The sequence below is a fragment of the Symphalangus syndactylus genome, chromosome 11 (genome assembly GCF_028878055.3).
Source record: "Symphalangus syndactylus isolate Jambi chromosome 11, NHGRI_mSymSyn1-v2.1_pri, whole genome shotgun sequence".
Lineage (NCBI taxonomy): Eukaryota > Metazoa > Chordata > Mammalia > Primates > Hylobatidae > Symphalangus > Symphalangus syndactylus.
In genome coordinates, this window is record NC_072433.2 from 135,235,154 (window position 1) to 135,253,986 (window position 18,833).

Consider the following 18,833-nt stretch of genomic DNA (forward strand, 5'->3'; position numbering starts at 1 on the left):
CTGCTCGCTGCAGCCTCTACCTCCCAGGATCAAGCAATGCTCCTGATCAGCCTCCCAAGTGGCTGTGATGACTGGAACGTGCCGCATGCCCGGCTAATTTCTTTTCTATTTTTTGTAGAGATGGAGTTTCCCCATGTTGCCCAGGCTGACCTCAAACTCCTGGATTCAAGAGATCTCCTGCCTCAGCCTCCCAAAGTGCTGGGATTATAGGTGTGAGCCATCATGCCCGGCCAGGGCAGCTCTTTTCAACACTTACCGTTGAGTATCTGAAAGAGCATCAGCTTCAGGTTGAATTTCCAGCTCCAGGTGTAACCAGTCTTGGTAAGTTAACTGAAAGAAAGGGAGCAATTCAATACAATGAGGACAGAACACACAATCCACCTGCAGGTTTATAAACCAGTTTGTCATTTCATCTCAGAGGCAGCTCTCCATGTCCCTGTGTTATAATGAAATTGCAGCTGCGATTTCCACAGGAAAGAAACCTTAGTTTTGTCAAGAATTATTTCTTACAGGACTTCCCTAGCACAAAGATGTTGGTACTGTAATCCTTCTCTCCAAGTATAAAAGGGCTATTTTAGTCTGGGCAACATAGTAAGACCCCATCTTACTTAAAAATTACTGGGCATGGTGGCTCATGCCTGTAATCCCAGCACTTTGGGAGGCTGAGGCCAGCAGATTGCTTGAGCCTAGGAGTTTGACACCAACAAAGGCAACATGGTGACACCTTGTCTCTACAAAAGATTTAAAAATCAGCCAGGCGTGGTGGTACATGTGTGTGGTCCCAGCCTCTTGGGAGGCTGAGGCAGGAGGATCTCTTGAGCCCAAGAGGTCAAGGCTGCCGTGAGCAACACAGTGACAACAATCTATAAAAAGGAAAAAAAAAAGAAGAAACAAGAAACTAACAAAACAACAACATTCTACAGCTATTCACAGTAGCATACCTTCATTTATTTTTGAAACAGGTTCTGTCGTCCAGGCTGGAGTGTGTGCAGTTGTGCAATTGTAGCTCGCTGCAGGCTCTGACTCCTGGACTCCAGAATCCTCCCCCTCAGCCTCTCAGATGGCTGGGACTGCAGGTGCACATCACCACGACCAGCTAAGTTTTTTAAAAACCTTTTTACTGGGCCCAGCGCAGTGGCTCATGCCTGTAATCCCAACACTTTGGGAGGCCGAGGCGGGAGGATCATGAGGTCAGGAGACTGAGACCATCCTGGCTAACACAGTGAAACCCCATCTCTACTAAAAATACAAAAAATTAGCTGGGCGTGGTGGCATGCGCCTGTGGTCTCAGCTACTTGGGAGGCCGAGGCAAGAGAATCCCTTGAACCCGGGAGGCGGAGGTTGCAGTGACCCAAGATTGTGCCATTGCACTCCAGCCTGGGCAACAGAGGAAGATTCCAAAAGATAATAATAATTTAAAAATAATAAAATAATTTCACAAAAGGCTTGGCACAGTGGCTCACACTTATAATCCCAACACACTGGGAGGCCAAGGCAGAAGGATCACTTTTTCCTGTTTTTAGTAGAGATGGGGCTTCATCGTGTTAGCCAGGATGGTCTCAATCTCCTGACCTCATGATTCGCCACTCGGCCTCCCAAAGTGATGGGATTACAGGCATGAGCCACCGCGCCCGGCCACCTTGAGGTTTTATTTCTAAAGACCAAAACAACCAGGCAAACATCCTCAGAAATAAATCAGTACCAAGGCACACTGGTGACAGCAACCCCAGCTCCCAGTAACCAGGCGCAGAGGGGTGAGCCCAGAGACCCTGAGCAGCCACCACAGAGCCTGTCAGACATGTTTAAAACAAGTTCCCGGGGGCCGGGCGCAGTGGCTCACACCTGTAATCCCAGCACTTTGGGAGGCCAAGGCAGGCAGATCATGAGGTTGGGAGGTCGAGACCAGCCTGACTAACATGGTGAAACCCCGTCTCTACTAAAAATACAAAAATTAGCCAGGTGTGGTGGTGCGCGCCTGTCGTCCCAGCTACTCGGGAGGCTGAGGCAGGAGAATCACTTGAACCAGAGAGGCAGAGGCTGCACTGAGCCAAGATCACGCCACTGCGTCCCAGAGCAAGATTCCGCCTCATAAAAAAACAACAAAAAAACAAGTTCTCAGGCGCAGTGGCTCACACCTGTAATTCCAGCACTTTGGGAGGCCAAGGCGTGCAGGTAACTTGAGGCCAGGAGTTTAAGACCAGCCTGGACAACATGGTGAAACCCTGTCTGTACTAAAAATACCAAAATTAGTCGGGCGTGGTGGCAGGCACCTGTAGTCCCAGCTACTGGAGACCCTGAGGCACGAGAATCACTTCAACCCAGGAGGCAGAGGCTGCAGTAAGCCAAGACTGCACCACTGAGCACAGCGAGACGTTGTCTCAAAAAATTTATCAGTAAAAATAAAAAAAGAAGTTCGTGTTGGGAGAAACTGAGAAAGCATAGCAGGGTTTCTCTGTATTTATTAATTTATTTTTTTGAGACGGGGTCTTGCTGTGTCATCCAGGCTGGAGTAGAGTGGCGTGATCTTGGCTCACTGCAACCTCCACCCTCCAGGCTCAAGCGATTCTCCTGCCTCAGACTCCCGAGTAGCTGGAACCAACAGTGCACACCACTGCATCCAGCTAATTTTTGCATTCTTTGTAGAGATGGGGTTTCACTATGTTGCCCGGGCTGGTCTTGAACTCCTGAGTTCAGGTGATCAACCTGCCTTGGCCTCCCACAGTGCTGGGATCACAGATGTGAGCACCGTGCCTAGTATCTGTATAACTTCTTAACAGCTGCACATGAGGCCACAACAATTTCAGTCAAGATTCCAATCAAACCATCGAAGTGCTGCTCTTCTTGCCTGTGAGGAGACAGTCTGCACACACACACCCTAGACTCGGGACGTGGCACGATGCAGAAGGAATGGTCACCTACGTGAATATTTTCCTCTTTCAACAGCTCTCGGAAGGTTCTGTGTGTCCAGAGAGAGAGGGCAGCTCTCTGCCAGTCTGCAGAAGGAAGATACAAAGGTCTCCAGGAAAGGCTGGCTGCGTCCTCCCGAGAAAGAGGCTGTCGGGCCTCTGAGAACAATCTGAACACAAGGAACTGAAACTGAAACAGAGAGTGACCCGGCAATTTCTTCATTGTGCAAGTTTCACTGTGAGTGGCTGAGCAAATGCTCAGGTGGAAACAGACTGTCAAAAGCCATGCCACATACACAACCCCACGTTCACGGGACCTCAGTCCAGCCCCTGGGAGGGCACAACACACAACCCCACATTCACGGGACCTCAGTCCAGCCCCTGGGAGGGCGCAGAGCCCCTCAGCGGTCATGGCTGTGCACAGCGCTCCAGGGAAGAGCCTATGTGCAGACCTTCCTGCCATCTGACTGCTTCCTTGAGCTAAATGTCCAGAAGCAGAACTGCAGCAACAAAACTGCCTCCCAGGGGTAGGGCTGGTTTGGTCCTGGGCAGTGAAACCGCACATCTCTAGGCCTCTGCCAGGAATGGCATTCCCACCAAAAACGCACACCAACTGGATAAGCGAGACACACTACTGGTGCTGCGTGACCGTGTCCATCTCTGCCCTCGAGGAGATGAGAGCCTCCCATGTTTACAACCAGCCTGCTCCAAGGACTGTCGTCCCTGCTCAGCACGCTGGGTAGGGACCATGCTGCCCTCTCCTAAGCTCAAACTCCATGTTTTCTTTAAAAACTTGGCACCAGGGACAAAGTTCCTCAGAGGAAATAAGTGGAAATATGTGCACCCTGGATCCTCAGGGGCTGCTCCCAGATTCTGACTTAATTTATCTGGAAAGGGGCCAGGAATCTGTACTTTCAAAAGCTTCTCGGCCGGGTGCGGTGGCTCACGCTTGTAATCCCATCACTTTGGGAGGCCGAGGCGGGCGGATCACGAGGTCAGGAGATCGAGACCACGGTGAAACCCCGTCTCTACTAAAAATACAAAAAAATTAGCCGGGCGTGGTGTCGGGCGCCTGTAGTCCCAGCTACCGGGAGACGCTGAGGCAGGAGAATGACGTGAACCCGGGAGGCGGAGCTTGCAGTGAGCCGAGATTGCGCCACTGCACTCCAGCCTGGGCGACAGAGCGAGACTCTGTCTCAAAAAAAAAAAAAAAAAAAAAAAAAAAAGCTTCTCAGTTGATTCTAATGTGAAGCCTGCAGTTGAAAAACACTATTTAGTTATTTATTTATTTTTTGAGGTGGAGTCTCGCTCTGTCACCCAGGCTGGAGAGCAGTGGTGCGATCTCAGCTCACTGCAACCTCCGCCTCCCTGGTTAAAGCGATTCTCCTGCCTCAGCCTCCCAAGTAGCTGGGATTACAGGTGTGTGCCACCACGCCTGGCTAATTTTTGTATTTTTAGTAGAGACGGGGTTTCACCATGTTGGCCAGGCTAGTCTCAATCTCTTGACCTCATGATCTGCCCACCTCAGCCTCCCAAAGTGTTGGGATTACAGGCGTGAGCCACCGCGCCCAGCCTAAAAACCACTATTTTTATACACGAGACGTTCATTAAAATCCTATAAAAGGACAACACTGGTTTGCAGCACCATTTCACCTTTGCTTTTGACATTCAGGGTTTCCAATGCTCATCTTTAAATTCCTTTGTCTGGGCCAGGCGCCAGTGGCTCATGCCTGTAATCCCAGCACTTTGGGAGGCCAAGGCGGGTGGATCACTTGAGGTCAGGAGTTCGAAACCAGCCTGGCCAACGTGGTAAAACCCTGTCTCTACTAAAAATATACAAAACAATTAGCCGGGTATGGTGGCACGTGCCTGTAATCCCAGCCACTTGGGAAGCTAAGGCAGGAGAACTGCCTGAACCCGGGGGGTGGAGGTTGCAGTGAGCTGAGATCGCACCACTGCACTCCAGCCTGGGTGACAGAGCAAGACTCCATCTCAAAAAAAAAAAAAAAAAATTCCTCTGTCTGAACAATGTAAGGAACATTTACTAGATGAGAGGAATAAGAATTCTTCTTTCCAGGGAAAGACACTTATTATGAATACTGATCTTTTAATTCATCTATCCTATAAATACCAACATCTATTTCCTTACAACTACAGATTTGTAGTTGTCTTCATATAACTTCACTTTACACTCAGAACACAAGGAAAGGCAGCGCTCCGCAGTCAGGCTGCCCAAACACAGCAGAGGCGGCCATGACAGCCAACCTGACCCAGGAGCTGCCCCTGAGATGGGCACAAAGCCACAGCAGACCTTGGCCTTCTGGTCCGAAAGCTGCGTAAACCTGAAACGTACAGCAGAATGGAAAAATAGGAAATGAGTGAACCTACCTTTTTAATAAGGCCTGGAGATAAGCAGCTGCACAAAATATCTCGTGACTGGGAAGAAAACTTGCACAGAGAGTAAGAAATTGCCGCTGTACAAAATCTGAAAACAGAAATTATAACATATAAATGTAATCCATACAAAATAAGGGATGAAGGAAAAAGTTACTTTGAATTTCATAAAACTGAATTTAGTGCATTCTAAACTGGATGGCCTACGTATTGGTCCTTGGCTTTTTGGTTTGTTTGTTGTGAGAAATAAGTCTTGCTCTGCCGCCCAGGCTGGAATGCAGTGGTACCACCTGGGCTCACTGTAATCTCTGCCTCCTGGGTTCAAGCGATTCTCCCACCTCAGCCTCCCAGGTAGCTGGGATTACAGGCATCTCCCACCATGCCCAACTAATTCTGTTGTTGTTGTTGTTTTTATTTTTTTTTTTGAGACGGAGTCTTGCTCTGTTGCTAAGCCGGAGTGCAGTGGTGCGATTCGGCTCACTGCAAGCCCCGCCTCCCGAGTTCAAGCAATTCTCCTGCCTCAGCCTCCCGAGTAGCTGGGACTACAGGTGCCCGCCACCATGCCCAGCTAATTTTTTGTATTTTTAGTAGAGACGGGGTTTCACCATGTTAGCCAGGATGGTCTCGATCTCCTGACTTCGTGCTCCGCCAACCTGGGCTTCCCAAAATGCTGGGATTACAGGCGTGAGTCACCGCAACCAGTCAAGTTTTTCATTTTTTCAGTAGAGACGGGGTTTCACCATGTTGGCCAGGCTGGTCTCGAACTCCTGACCTCAAGTGACCTGCCCCCCTCAGCCTCTCAAAGTGCTGGGATTATAACGTTAGCCACCGTGCCCAGCCCAGCCCTTGGTTTATTTTTTCTTTGATACAGGGCCTTACTCTGATGCCCAGGCTGGAGTGCAGTGGCACAATCACAGCTCAGGGGATCAATTAAACCCAGAAGTTCAAGACCAGCTTTGGCAATACAGTGAGACCCCATCTCTCACTAGGTGGGTGTGTGGGTGTGCGCCTGTGGTCTCAGCTACTGGGAGGCTGAGGTGGGAGGATCACTTCAGCCTGGGGGACACAGCGAGACCTGTGTCATTTACTCAGCATATGTACCTACAGCAATAACCACGTGAAAAATTGTCACTTGTAACCAAGGAAGCTCAGAATGAGATTCCATAAGGCAATGGAGATGTCAAAGCACTGTCATGGTGTTCTCAGAGTTCTAATATTTCTGTTTTACAAATACATATTTGAGCCGGGCGTGGAGGCTCACGCCTGTAATCCTAACTGAGGTGGGCAGATCACTTGAGGTCAGGAGTTCAAGACCAGCCTGGCCAACATGGCAAAACCCCATCTCTACTAAAAATACATAAATTAGCTGGGCATAGTGGTACACACTTGTAGTCTCAGCTACTCAGGAAGCTGAGGCACAAGAATTGCTTGAACCCGGGAGGCAGAGGTTGCAGTGAGCCAAGATCACGTTACTGCACTCCAGCCTAGACGACAGAGTGAGACTCCGTCTCAAAAAACAAAAAAAAACAAAAACAAACAAACAAACAAAAAAACCACCAAGTGTATATTTCATTCTCCCTTTCTTATGCAAAAAGTAGCATCTCAGACCGAGTTCAGTATTTTGCTTTCTTCACTTGGATATATATCCTGAGGCATCTCTGTGTTCCTAAGAGGGGATGGCCCTGTCTCCCCCAAGCCACCTGGATGCCTCCCTCTTCACCAGATCCCAACTTCTCCATCAGCCGTGTGCCTCTCATGCCAATACCCAGTACTCAGTGTTTGGAGCCTAGGGCGAGTGGGGACTGTCTGGTGTGGCCAAGCGCCTGGGAGGGGCTCTGTATCCCTGGAGTACCAAGTGCCTGCTCCCCGTGGTCCATGTCTGAGGTGTGGGATCCACACAGCTGCCATCTGACTCCCTCTGCTTGCTCCATGTACATTTCTTGGGCCTTTTCTAAGTTCTCTGTTGTTCAGACCCTGTCATAACGCCAGCAATCCCCTTTCCCGCACATGGTCTCTGGCATTGCAACAGGGCTCTGTCCTGACCCGGGCTACCTCTGCCCAAGAGACCTAGGAGCTGCAAGCCAAGCCCCAGCCAGCAACTCCCACCGGAGTCTCCCAGCCATCTGTCCTGGCTTCCGCCTCTGCGTGGCAGCTGCAGGGATTCTGTCCTGGCCTCTACCTCTGCGTGGCAGCTGCAGGGATTCTGTCCTGGCTTCTGCCTCTGCGTGGTAGCTGCAGGGAGCCCTTGAGGCCCTGAGCAGACCATTCTTGACCACAGGGTCCTTCCTCACCTCAGCACGTGGCCCCATCTGCTGAGCCCTACAGAAACAGCCCGAATTGTACACACTGGGAAGCTGCTCACCACAGGATGCCAAAGAACCTGACCAGAGGGAGCTGGTCCAACCAAGGGCCAGACAACCCCAAGACAAAAGAAAGCAGCTCTCACCAGGACATCAAAGAATGCTTAACAATGTAGACGGTTACTATATACTGTTAATTTCAGCAGTTTAGTATAGTATAATCTCATTTTTATGAACAAAGAAACAAACGCATGCATATTATAAACAAATGACAGATAAAATTCTGGAAGGATATATACCAAAATGCTAAAAAGTGGTAATCTTTGCGTGGTATGTCTGCATGTCTGTCTCTTCTAATTTTATCAAACGAGCATGTGTCACTTTTCTAGAGAGAGGAGAGAAGACGCGACTGTGGAAGAAGAACAGCTCACTTCAGGCAGAATAGCAACGAGTCCCTCGTCCTACAGGTCAGGAGGCTGTCGAAGAGCGCAGGGACAGGAAGGGCAGCATCCGGTGCAGGAGGACCCACAACCACCTCCGGGAACACAGACCTGGACTCACCCAGGTGCACGGCCAGGGCAGCCAACCCCAGCACATGTGGGGCACTCAGGCTCGGGCCCTGCAATGAGAATGAGGGTGGCAGAGCAGACTGCCCTCTTCACAGCTGGAATTTCCCAGGGCACTGAAGACAAGCTGGGAAGCAGGAGCCTGGCCCTCAGAGTGGGCCCCCAAGGGTGGCCCCCGTGAAGGAGAGCCTCACCTGGTGACGGAGTAGCTGGCAGAGCCGGGTGAGCACTGCAGGGAGCACACGTCCACACATGGTCCTCATGAAGAGGGTAGCCCAGGGGCCCTGCCTGCAGAGACAGCCGTGAAACCATCAGTACTGGCCATTCAGTCCTGCACATCCCTCCAACAGCTAATCCAAGCACGAGCGGCCGAAGAAAGAGCCAAGTGGTTCCCCAAAACAACAGTCTTTCTGGAAGGCAACCCATCTTCTGCAGTGCTTCCCGACTTCTGCTGCATCCTATTTGATGAAACTCAGCATCGCCGCGTGCTCCTGCGGAGACGAGCTCATGCGTCCCTAGCCTGCAGCCTTGGCCCAGCAAGAGGTGGCACCCAAAAGAGCCCCACCACCCAGGGAGCTGCCCACGCCTTCACCTCTCCGGGGGAGCCACACTGGAGGCTGCCATCAGGTTCTGACAGAAGGACGTCAGCAGGAGGTCCACAGCCTGCGGAGACATGGTTCTCGTGAGTGCGGTGTCCCGGGAACAGGAGCAGCAGGAAGGAAGCCGGCCAGTGCTCGCGCCACAGGCATTGCAATTCTGCTTTGCAAATATAACTCCAAAACAGGCTTGTTTGGAGGGCACATTACAATGCAAACTGGTGCCCAGGGCCCCCACTCCCGAATCCTGGGAACAGCAGCCCTCATGTAATCGTCAATCACAAAAATGTATAGCAGGAGGAGGGACTGGCAAACCTCGTGTGTAAGGGGCCAGAAAAATATTTTAGGTTCTGGGGCCAGAAATAGCCTCTGCTGCATATTCTAAAGAGGCGGTCAAGCGCGACCTGGTCAACATGAAACCCCATCTTTACTAAAAATACAAAAATTAGCTGGGCGTAGTGGTGCGCACCTGTAATCCCAGCTACCCAAGAAGCTGAGGCAGGAGAACTGCTTGAGCCCAGGAGGCGGCTGCAGTGAGCCAAGATCACGCCACTGCACTCCTGCCTGGGCAACAGAGAAGACTCAGTCTCAAAAAAAAAAAAAAAAAAAAGAGGCCAAGCACAGTGGCTCACGCCTATAATCCCAACACTTTGGGAGGCCGAGGCAGACAGATCACTCGACCTCAGGACTTCTAGACCAGTCGAGGCAACACAGAGAAACCCCATCTGTATAAAAAATGCAAAAATCAGCCAGGTGTGGTGATGCATGCCTGTAGTTCCAGCTACGCGGGAGGCTGAGACAAGAGGATCACTTGAGCCCAGGATGTCAAAGCTGTAGTGAGCCAAGATCACGCCACTGCACTCCAGCCTGGGCAACAAAACAAGGCCCTGTCTCTAAAATTGATAAATAAATAAAATGTAAAAGGAGCTCTTCATACACAAACAGACTAGGGCGGCTGACCCTGGTAGACTGCTGCCTGGCCCTGTAACATCTGATACCACACTAGTTGAGCAAGTCAAAAAGAAATTGAGAGAAGGCCCCATGCGTCTAATGCCTCTGCCTAATGGAAAATGGTGAAGACCCCCTGCTTTGTTCTGAGCCCCCAAACCTACCGTGTGTTCCTGTGGCTCCAGTCTTGGTGTGTTGATGCTGAGCTGAATCTTTGATATCTCAATGCTGCTGTCATCCTCACTGTGGCCCAGGACCGCCCTCAGTCTTTCAGAAATCACTGCCACCTGTGTTGATATAACTGCAAATGGAGAAACCAGTTAGGGATGAAGGGAACCCTGAAAGGAGGATGCAGCTGCGGTCCAGAGGGCTACTCCTCCCACAGCCTAGCGCTCCGCCTCCCGTCAAGCGCGATTCCACGGATCCTGCTGACTGCACACATCCCCCAGCCAGGTGCTGAACACCAGTGTTTGTTCACCCTGCAGGGGCTTGCGGCCTTGTGGTGGAGCATGTGTCATGGCAAATGGGGCCAGACGCCATCCACTACCTTTTCCTGATTAGCTGAGAGGGGGACATGTTCATTCACCAACACGAACCTCCACTTTTTATGCTCCCCATCTGAAATCCGATGCCAGCCCTCCAGACACCACATCTGTCTAAGCGCATGCCAGAGGTTCCATGTTGGCCCAGGGTAATGGGCCACACACAGCCCAACTACATCACTTAAAGGTGAAAACCGCTTTGCTTTTAGAAACAGGACTCACCTGACATGTATCAACCTCTTGCTAAAGCACTGAAACTTTTCCTCCATATCCCCCACGTACCACATTCTGCACAAGCACATTGCTGAACACATCTGTGAGCGTGCATCACTGAAAACATTCTGCGCGAGTGCATCATTGAATCACAGGAAGGCTGCACTCAGGAATTGGCGCACTTGGTCTCAGTAAACACCATCGAGGCGTTGCAGCCCCAGCCAGCGCTAACAAAGTTCTCTTAACATTGCCTCCATGCAGAGCTTGCAGTGAGCCGAGATCGCGCCACTGCACTCCAGCCTGGGTGACAGAGCGAGACTCCGTCTCAAAAAAATATATATACATATTGCCTCCATGTAGGCCAGGCACGGTGGCTCACACTGAAATCCCAGCACGTTGGGAGGCCAAGACAGGTGGATCACCTGAGGTCAAGAGTTCAAAACGAGCCTGGCCAACATGGTAAAACCCCATCTCTACTAAAAAATACAATCAATTAGCTGGACATGGGGGCAGTCGCCTGTAATCCCAGCTACTTGGGAGGCTGAGGCGGGACAATCGCTTGAACCCAGGAGGCGGAGGTTGCAGTGAGCCGAGATGGCGCCACTGCACTCCAGCCTGGGGGACAGAGTGAGACTCTGTCTCAAAAAAGAAAAAGAAAAAATAAACTGCATGTTCTCAATCCACAGATGAACATTTCTTACTCTGGATTTTACAGAAAACTGTCACATGGAAGCAGGATCACAGGGCAGAGATGCCGTGTGTCTGATGTGACATCTACTCCGGCAGGCAGGATGAGAGGGAAAACAGGCGTCCTGTTCACTGCATATTCTTCTCCATCATCATCCATCCTAGTCTGATGCAACTACCAGAATATTCACCTTCTGCCAAGGGTCTGTGACACCTTGAGTAGGACTAGCCTCCCACCTTGTCTCAAAAAAAAGGTTCCACACCCGCCAGCCCGGGGTCCATCTTCACCACCAAATACTGCATTACTAGGAAGACACACCAGCCTGATATCACTACGGGGAAAACGACCCAGCAACAGAGATCCAACCACAGGCTGCACACACGAGGCACAGCATGAGCCCCCACCCGTCCTCACCATCATGCTGGCTGGGGTCTGTCATGGAGGCTCTCAGCTCTCCCAGTGCAGCCGTGAGCTGTCCCAGGGGCTCCTCAGCAGAGCTGGGTTCTGCCCTCACTCCCAGGGCTGCATCTGTGAGAACAAGGAGGAGACCAGATGGAAAGACACTCAACAGGACTCTTCACTGTAAAAACAGAAACTTCACACAGTCACATACAAAGCTGTGAACTTCCAAGCTGCTGTATGTGGCAGACGGAGGGACTAGGAGTCTCTGAGGAGGTAAATGAGGTGTTCTCCCTGATGCTGGATGCCACCACTTCGAAAATTACAATTATAAACAAGTTTAATAAAAAATTACATTTATAAACAAGTTTAAGAAGAAAAGTGGTTCTGCGTGCACCATCAATACCACTCCACCACTGTGAGAAGCATACACATGGTGGAAAACAAGGAGGGTCGGGGGCTGGCAAGGGTGGGGACAGGATGACGGATAGGTGACCATTTAGTCCCCCGGTCCCTCAATCTTTTTTTTGAGACGGACTCTTGCTCTGTCACCAGGCTGGAGTGCAGTGGCACGATCTCAGCTCACTGCAACCTCTGCCTCCCGGGTTCAAGCCATCCTCCTGCCTCAGCCTCCCAAGGAGCTGGGACTACAGGCGCCCACCACCACATCCAGCTAATTTTTTGTACTTTTAGTAGAGATGGGATTTCACCATGTTGGCCAAGACGGTCTCGATCTCCTGACCTCGTGATCTGCCCGCCTTGGCCTCTCAAAGTGCTGGGATTACGGGCATGAGCCACTGCGCCCGGCCACCACTTTCAATATAAAAAGGAAGATACGCTGCATATGTTTTTAAAGTAAAAAACGTTCAAGTTCTGGGGTTGCTGGAGAAGACACAAGCATGAAAATGCACTGCGATGCACAGTCACACCCAAATGAAACCAGAACTCACAGGCTCTAGAAATCACAGGCTCTAGAACTCACAGGCTCTAGAACTCACAGGCTCTAGAACTCACAGGCTCTAGAAATCACAGGCTCTAGAAATCACAGGCTCTAGAAATCACAGGCTCTAGAAATCACAGGCTCTAGGAGTCTGTGCATAAGCCTCACCAGACAAATGATTAGAAACCATTCTGGAAGCCACCAAAAGCTAAGAACAAGTGGACCCCAGGGGAAGGAGGATCCTGGGAGAAGGAAGACACCTCTGAAGAGAAGCAAACGCCTCACACTGCAGGGTACACAGCCCGGCGGCCCCTGTGGCATCCCCAGCACCACTGAGAGGTCATGCTCTCAGGGTGGGTCGGCCGGGCGTGGTGGCTCACGCCTGTAATCCCAGCACTTTGGGAGGCTGAGGCGGGCAGATCACAAGGTCAGAAGATCGAGACCATCCTGGCTAACACAGTGAAACCCCATCTCTACTAAAAATACAAAAAAAAATTAGGCGTGGTGGCGGGTGCCTGTAGTCCCAGGTACTTGGGAGGCTGAGGCAGGAGAATGGCATGAACCGAGGAGGCAGAGCTTGCAGTGAGCCGAGATGGCGCCACTGCACTCCAGCCTGGGCAACACAGCAAGACTCAGTCTCAAACAACCTACAAACAAACAAAAAAAACGGGGGTGGGTCAGGGACCTTTTGTTCTTTGCCCACTGAATTTTCCTGGGTCTCCATGGCTGCTGAAAATTTTCTAAGCTTATGAGAAAAGGAGCTTTAGCAAACAGAACTTAAAACAAGACTATAGCTCATTAGAAGAGTCTCATCGAACCTCCCTGGCCCTGCAGGTGGAAGGGGATCTAGAAGAGCACACAGGGGACTGGGCACGGTGGCTCACGCCTGTATTCCCAGCACTTTGAAAGGCCGAGGCAGGTGGATCACTTGAGGTCAGGGGTTCGAGACCAGCTTGTCCAACATGGCGAAACCTCATCTCTACTAAAAATAAAAAACTAGCAAGGCATAGTAGTGTGCGCCTATAATCCCAGCTATTACAGAGGCTGAGGCAGGAGAACTGCTTGAACCCAGGTGGCGGAGGTTTCAGTGAGCCGAAATCGCGCCACCGCAGTCCACAACCACAGAGCGAGACTCTGTCTCAAAAAAAAAAAAAAAAAAAAAAAAAAAAAAAGCCCACAGGGAAGCAGCAGCCTCAGATCTACGCCCTTAGCTCAGAGTGGCCCCCTCCAGGGAGGTTCTGGCTTCTGCTGGAGATAAAGTCACACTGCAAGAAAAACCAGCCTCATGATGGCATCTCCCACTGCTGCCCGAGTGCGGCCTTTCACGGATTCCCAGTGAGGGTGTAGATCTGACCTACAGCTGCACCACTGCTCCCTAGAGGCCAAAAGAGCCTGACTTCTATTCCTACCTGAACTGCGTAACAGAAAAGTGCTGCGTGACACTCCCTACGACAGGCTCGAGCCAGCGCTGTGGCCCCCAGGGTGGCCACTGACAGAGCACCAGAGTCTGAAGCCTGTACAAACACACCTCAGTGCGGCCCACAGAAAGATGACGAGTGACAAAGTGGGGCTGTGCACTGCACACAGTCCTTTCCAGAAGGTGCTAAGTGATTCTTCAGGACCCCCAGGTAAGAGTCTGTGCCACGGCTGGTCCTGGGCATCAGCATGGTGGGCAGATCCTGTACTCACAGCACCGGCTTGAACTGGCACAGCCACTCCCGAGCTCACTCGGGTGGTGTAGCACAACAGACGCTCAAGGTCAGGAAAATGGAAAAGCACAAGTCCCAGAGGGATAAGCAGCCCAGGAACTTACCTTCCGGCTTCTCTTCAGCAGCAGAGCAGGCCTGGCAGTAGGTGGAGTACAGAGATGGGGGGATTTTATCCGCTCTGGATCACAGGAAAACAATAAAATTAAGTCAGCTATGGCTTAAACTAATTCAAGATTATAATCCCCAAATCTATTATAAAATAAAAACATTAAATTTAAATAAATTATAAATACTGTGTACAGTATGAGCCTGTTTTTAGAAAAGATTAAAATATATATATAGATTTAAATAGCACTGTTTCAAAATATATCATATTAATCACATATTAATATCTAAAGAGCTAGACTACAAAATACCACCAGTGATTATCCCTGGGCAGTGAAATTATAAATTATTTCTATTTCTCTCATACAATTTTTGGTAGTTTCCAAATTCAAAACATGAATCTTTGGTTTGTTTTTTCTTTTCTTTTTTTTTTTGAGAGAGTCTCTCACTATCGCTCACGCTGGAGTGCAGTGGTGCGATCTCGGCTCACTGCAACTTCCGCCTCCCAGGTTCAAGCGATTCTCCTGCCTCAGCCTCCCGAGTAGCTGGCATTACAGGCGACTGCCACCACGCCCAACTAATTTTTTGTATTTTTAGCAGAGATGGAGTTTCACCATGTTGGCCAGGCTGGTCTCAAACTCCTGACCTTGTGATTCACCCGCCTCAGCTTCCCAAAGTGCTGGGATTACAGGGGTGAGCCACCATGCCCGGCAAAACATGAATCTTTGTTAATTTTAATGAATACTACTAAGAAAAATGTTTAGTTCGTATCATTAAAAATATGCAAAATTGGGCCAGGTGTGGTGGATCCCACCTGTAATCCCAGCACTTTGGGAGGCCCAGGCAGGCGGATCACGAGGTCAGGATATTGAGACCACCCTGGCTAACACAGTGAAACCCCGTCTCTACTAAAAATACAAAAACAAAATTAGGCAGGCGTGGTGGCGGGCGCCTGCAGTCTCAGCTACTTGGGAGGCTGAGGTGGGAGAATGGCGTGAACCCAGAAGGCGGAGCTTGTAGTGAGCTGAGATTGTGCCACTGCACTCCAGACTGGGTGACAGAGTGAGACTCTGACCCAAAAAATAAATAAATAAATAAAAAATAAAAGGCGTTAGTTCATGCTAAAAGTCCTTGGCAAATTAGTAAGAGGGAACTTTCTTAACATGATAAAAGGTAAGCCAGGTACAGTGGCTCATATTTGTAATCCCAGCACTTTGGGAAGTTGAAGCAGGAGGATTATTTGAGGCCAAGAGATAGAGATAAGCCTGGGCAACACAGCAAAAATCCGTGTCCTCAAAGCATTTAAAAAATGGCTGGGTGTGGTGGAGCGCCCCTCTAGACCCAGCTACTTGGGAGGCGGGGGGGAAGGACTGTTAAAGCCAAGGAGGTCAAGGCTATAGAAGCCATGACTGCACCGCTGCATTCCAGCCTGGGTGACAGAGTGGGACCCTGTCTCAAAACAAAGGAAAGCAAGGATCCCAGAGAATAAACTTATTTTAAGATTTTAAAAATGATTTTTGCAGAGCATGGTGGCTCACGCTTGTAATCCCAGCACTTTGGGAGGCCGAGGCGGGTGGATCACAAGGTCAGGAGTTGGAGACCAGTCTGGCCAACATAGTGAAATCCCGTCTCTACTAAAAATACAAAAATACAAAAAACAACAAAAAAAGGCTCTTTGTGTTTTTTATCTTCTTACAGGTCCCAGAACTTTATAAACTTTGCTGGAATATAGGACTTATACTTTCCTATTTCTTCCAAGGGTGACCTTTGTGATACCAACCAACTTTCTTACTGGAAGCCTGCAATGTAAGCGATCCAAGAATACCTTATTATCTAAACAATAACTTCCAGGTCTACTCTAAGGTTCTGCAGCATATTCATTGACGAACGATGCAGCCGGTGCAATGGCTCATGCCTATAATCCCAGCACTTTGGGAGGCCGATGCCGGCAGACTGCTTGAGCCCAGGAATTCAAGACCAGCCTGACCAACATGGCGAAACACCGTCTCTACTAAAAATACAAAAATTAGCCAGGTGTGGTGGTGTGCGCCTGTAATCCCAGCTACTCAGGAGGCTGAGGCAGGAGAATTGCTTGAACCCAGGAGGTGGTGGTTGCAGTGGGCCAAGATCGCACCACTGCACTCCAGCCTGGCAACAGAGTAAGACTCCATCCCAAAAGAAAAAAAAAAAAAAAAAGGCCAGGAGCGGAGGCTCACACCTCTAATCCCAGCACTCTGGGGAGGCTGAGGTGGGTGGATCACCTTCTGAGCTCAGGAGTTCAAGACCAGCCTGGCCAATATGGCAAAACCCTGTCTCTACTAAAAATACAAAAATTAGCAGGGCATGGTGGTGCACACCTACAGTCCCAGCTACTTAGGAGGCTGACACAGGAGAATTGCTCCAACCCAGGAGACAGAGCTTGCAGTGAGCCAAGATTGGGCAATTGCGCTCCAGCCTGGGCGACAGAGCGAGACTCTATCTAAAAAAAAAAATTAGCCAGGCACAGGCTTGTAATCCCAGCTACTCAGGACGCTGAAGCAAGAGAATCGCTTGACCCTAAGAGGTGGAGGTTGCAGTGAGCCGAGATCTCGCCTCTGCACTCCAAGCCTGGGTGACAGAGTGAGACTCCAACTAAAAAGAAAAACAAAAAAAGTAACCAACTAATTTTAGAGCCAATATTTTACAAATAAAACACATTAGTGATCAAACAAATTTCTCTACAGAAGATCCACAATTCTTCACATTGTCAGAAGAAACCTGGAGGCACAGTCGTCCCCTTCTAGCCATTGCTGCATACCTCCTCAGAGACTCTATAAACGCCACATGGGAGTCAGGGACTTTGGGGAGCTGTGGGAAGAGAAGAGCCCTGTGAGAGGCTGACAAGGAAAAAGTCCTTGCTTTCTACACAACTGGTCACAAACTCACGGAAACGCATACTGACCACTCTAGGTGTGAGCAGGGCAGGGAGGAAGTGGGACACGTAGTAAGGCCTCCTGAATATGCTGCAACACAGAGAAGCAGACAGTGTGTAGGTAAGTGCAGCGAGATGGCAATTCCCACAGACGGTGACTGGTGTTTCAGAGAGTGGACTGCGAGGGCTTATTCCAAAGCCACGACGCATTACGAAGTCTCCTTGTGCACAGTTCCAGGACAAGGCATGTGTAGGGCAGGCTGTGCTAGCCCAGCCCTGAGTCCGCGGGAATCAGGACCACATTCTGCCTGCTCCCTGGGCCTGAACATGGAGCCTGGATCAATCTGAGGCCACGAGGACCACGTAAGGTCCATTTGGGGCAATCTCCTTGGAGCTAATTTCAAAACCCTGGGAGCTGCAATCAGCTCATCCACGTGCGTAACCACCGGAATTCAAGATGTTTCGGGATCACACCAAATTCAATAAAGCTATGCTATTCAGCGCTCTGTTACTGACTTCATATTAGTCACAAAGAAGGCACTGATAAAAAAAAATCATCATGGCCTCACTGTCTTCCCTCCCAGTGCAAGCTCCCCAATCAGCAGTTCCTGTCAGCTGCTTCAGCACGGGAGGGGCATCACCTGCTTTTACAGAGGAAAATATGTTTCACAGCAAATGCACAGCTCTTGACCTCACCCCGTATCCCCTAACGGCAGGATCCTTGATTAACAGCCCTGACTCCTGTCTCTCCATGAATAGACAGTGGCCAATCTGCCCCACGTGGCTCTGGGCAGACCTGGGACACACTCCAAAGAGCCCCGGACGCTGACAGGCATCAGAGCGGAGTCTGCACACACTGCAGGCATCAGAGTGGAGTCTGCACACACTGCAGGCATCAGAGTGGAGTCTGCACACACTGCAGCCGCCAGTGGCCCTTTGGGCAGCCCAGCCTACCTGGCCTCCATGACGGTGATTGGGATTTTCCCCGTATGCTCAAACACCATGACGGCCTTTTCAACATCCTGAAGAGCTTGGCTGTGGGGCTGGTTCCCATACAGGGAGGAAGAGAAAAAGAACAGAGAACTTTAAAGAAAAGTGAGCAGTGAAGGCCACACTCAACCTGTGCTTCCTTGTTGCAAAGGCTCTGTACACATTAAAGGTAAAGGCCCACATGGTGTGGGCCTCTGTACACATTAAAGGTAAAGGCCCCCCACTCCAGGGGCCCTGGAGCACTCCACAATCTCCCAAAATACTAGCACGACAGGAGAGGATAACACTGCCGCCTCTACATGCACAAGGCTTAGACCTGGCGAAGTGCAGCCCTCCTCGAGAGCTTAGCTCTGCTGAGAGCCTGCTGTGAGCCTCTTTCCTGCCTCTAGGAAAGAGTTGAAAGATTTCGGCCGGGCGCGGTGGCTCATGCTTGTAATCCCAGCACTTTGGGAGGCCAAGGCGGGCGGATCACGAGGTCACGAGATCGAGACCACGGTGAAACCCCATCTCTACTAAAAATACAAAAAAATTAGCCGGGCGTGGTGGCAGGCGCCTGTAGTCCCAGCTACTCGGAGAGGCTGAGGCAGGAGAATGGCGTGAACCTGGGAGGCGGAGCTTGCAGTGAG

At 50.4% G+C, this 18,833-nt stretch overlaps 1 protein-coding gene across 16 annotated transcripts in view; it reads right to left on the reverse strand.

The window, feature by feature from the left end:
* Positions 1 to 18,833, reverse strand: part of FANCA (FA complementation group A) — a 77,615-nt gene that overhangs the window by 22,382 nt on the left and 36,400 nt on the right. For 12 of the 16 annotated variants that reach the window (XR_010114535.1, XR_010114536.1, XM_063613052.1 and 9 more), the window contains 12 exons: positions 18,172 to 18,260; positions 17,248 to 17,308; positions 17,104 to 17,153; positions 14,306 to 14,379; positions 11,568 to 11,681; positions 9,875 to 10,011; positions 8,759 to 8,829; positions 8,361 to 8,454; positions 8,032 to 8,219; positions 5,295 to 5,391; positions 2,920 to 3,096; positions 257 to 330 (listed from right to left, as the gene is read on the reverse strand). Coding sequence is in view for 10 of the 16 variants with exons in the window: in XM_063613052.1 (XP_063469122.1) it covers positions 257 to 330; positions 2,920 to 3,096; positions 5,295 to 5,391; positions 8,032 to 8,219; positions 8,361 to 8,454; positions 8,759 to 8,829; positions 9,875 to 10,011; positions 11,568 to 11,681; positions 14,306 to 14,379; positions 17,104 to 17,153; positions 17,248 to 17,308; positions 18,172 to 18,260 (1,226 nt within the window). In the remaining 6 variants the exon portion in view is untranslated. The remainder of the gene's footprint in view (positions 1 to 256; positions 331 to 2,919; positions 3,097 to 5,294; positions 5,392 to 8,031; positions 8,220 to 8,360; positions 8,455 to 8,758; positions 8,830 to 9,874; positions 10,012 to 11,567; positions 11,682 to 14,305; positions 14,380 to 17,103; positions 17,154 to 17,247; positions 17,309 to 18,171; positions 18,261 to 18,833) is intronic. The other 4 variants (XR_010114538.1, XR_008649309.2, XR_010114539.1 and 1 more) reach the window with 1 other exon arrangement.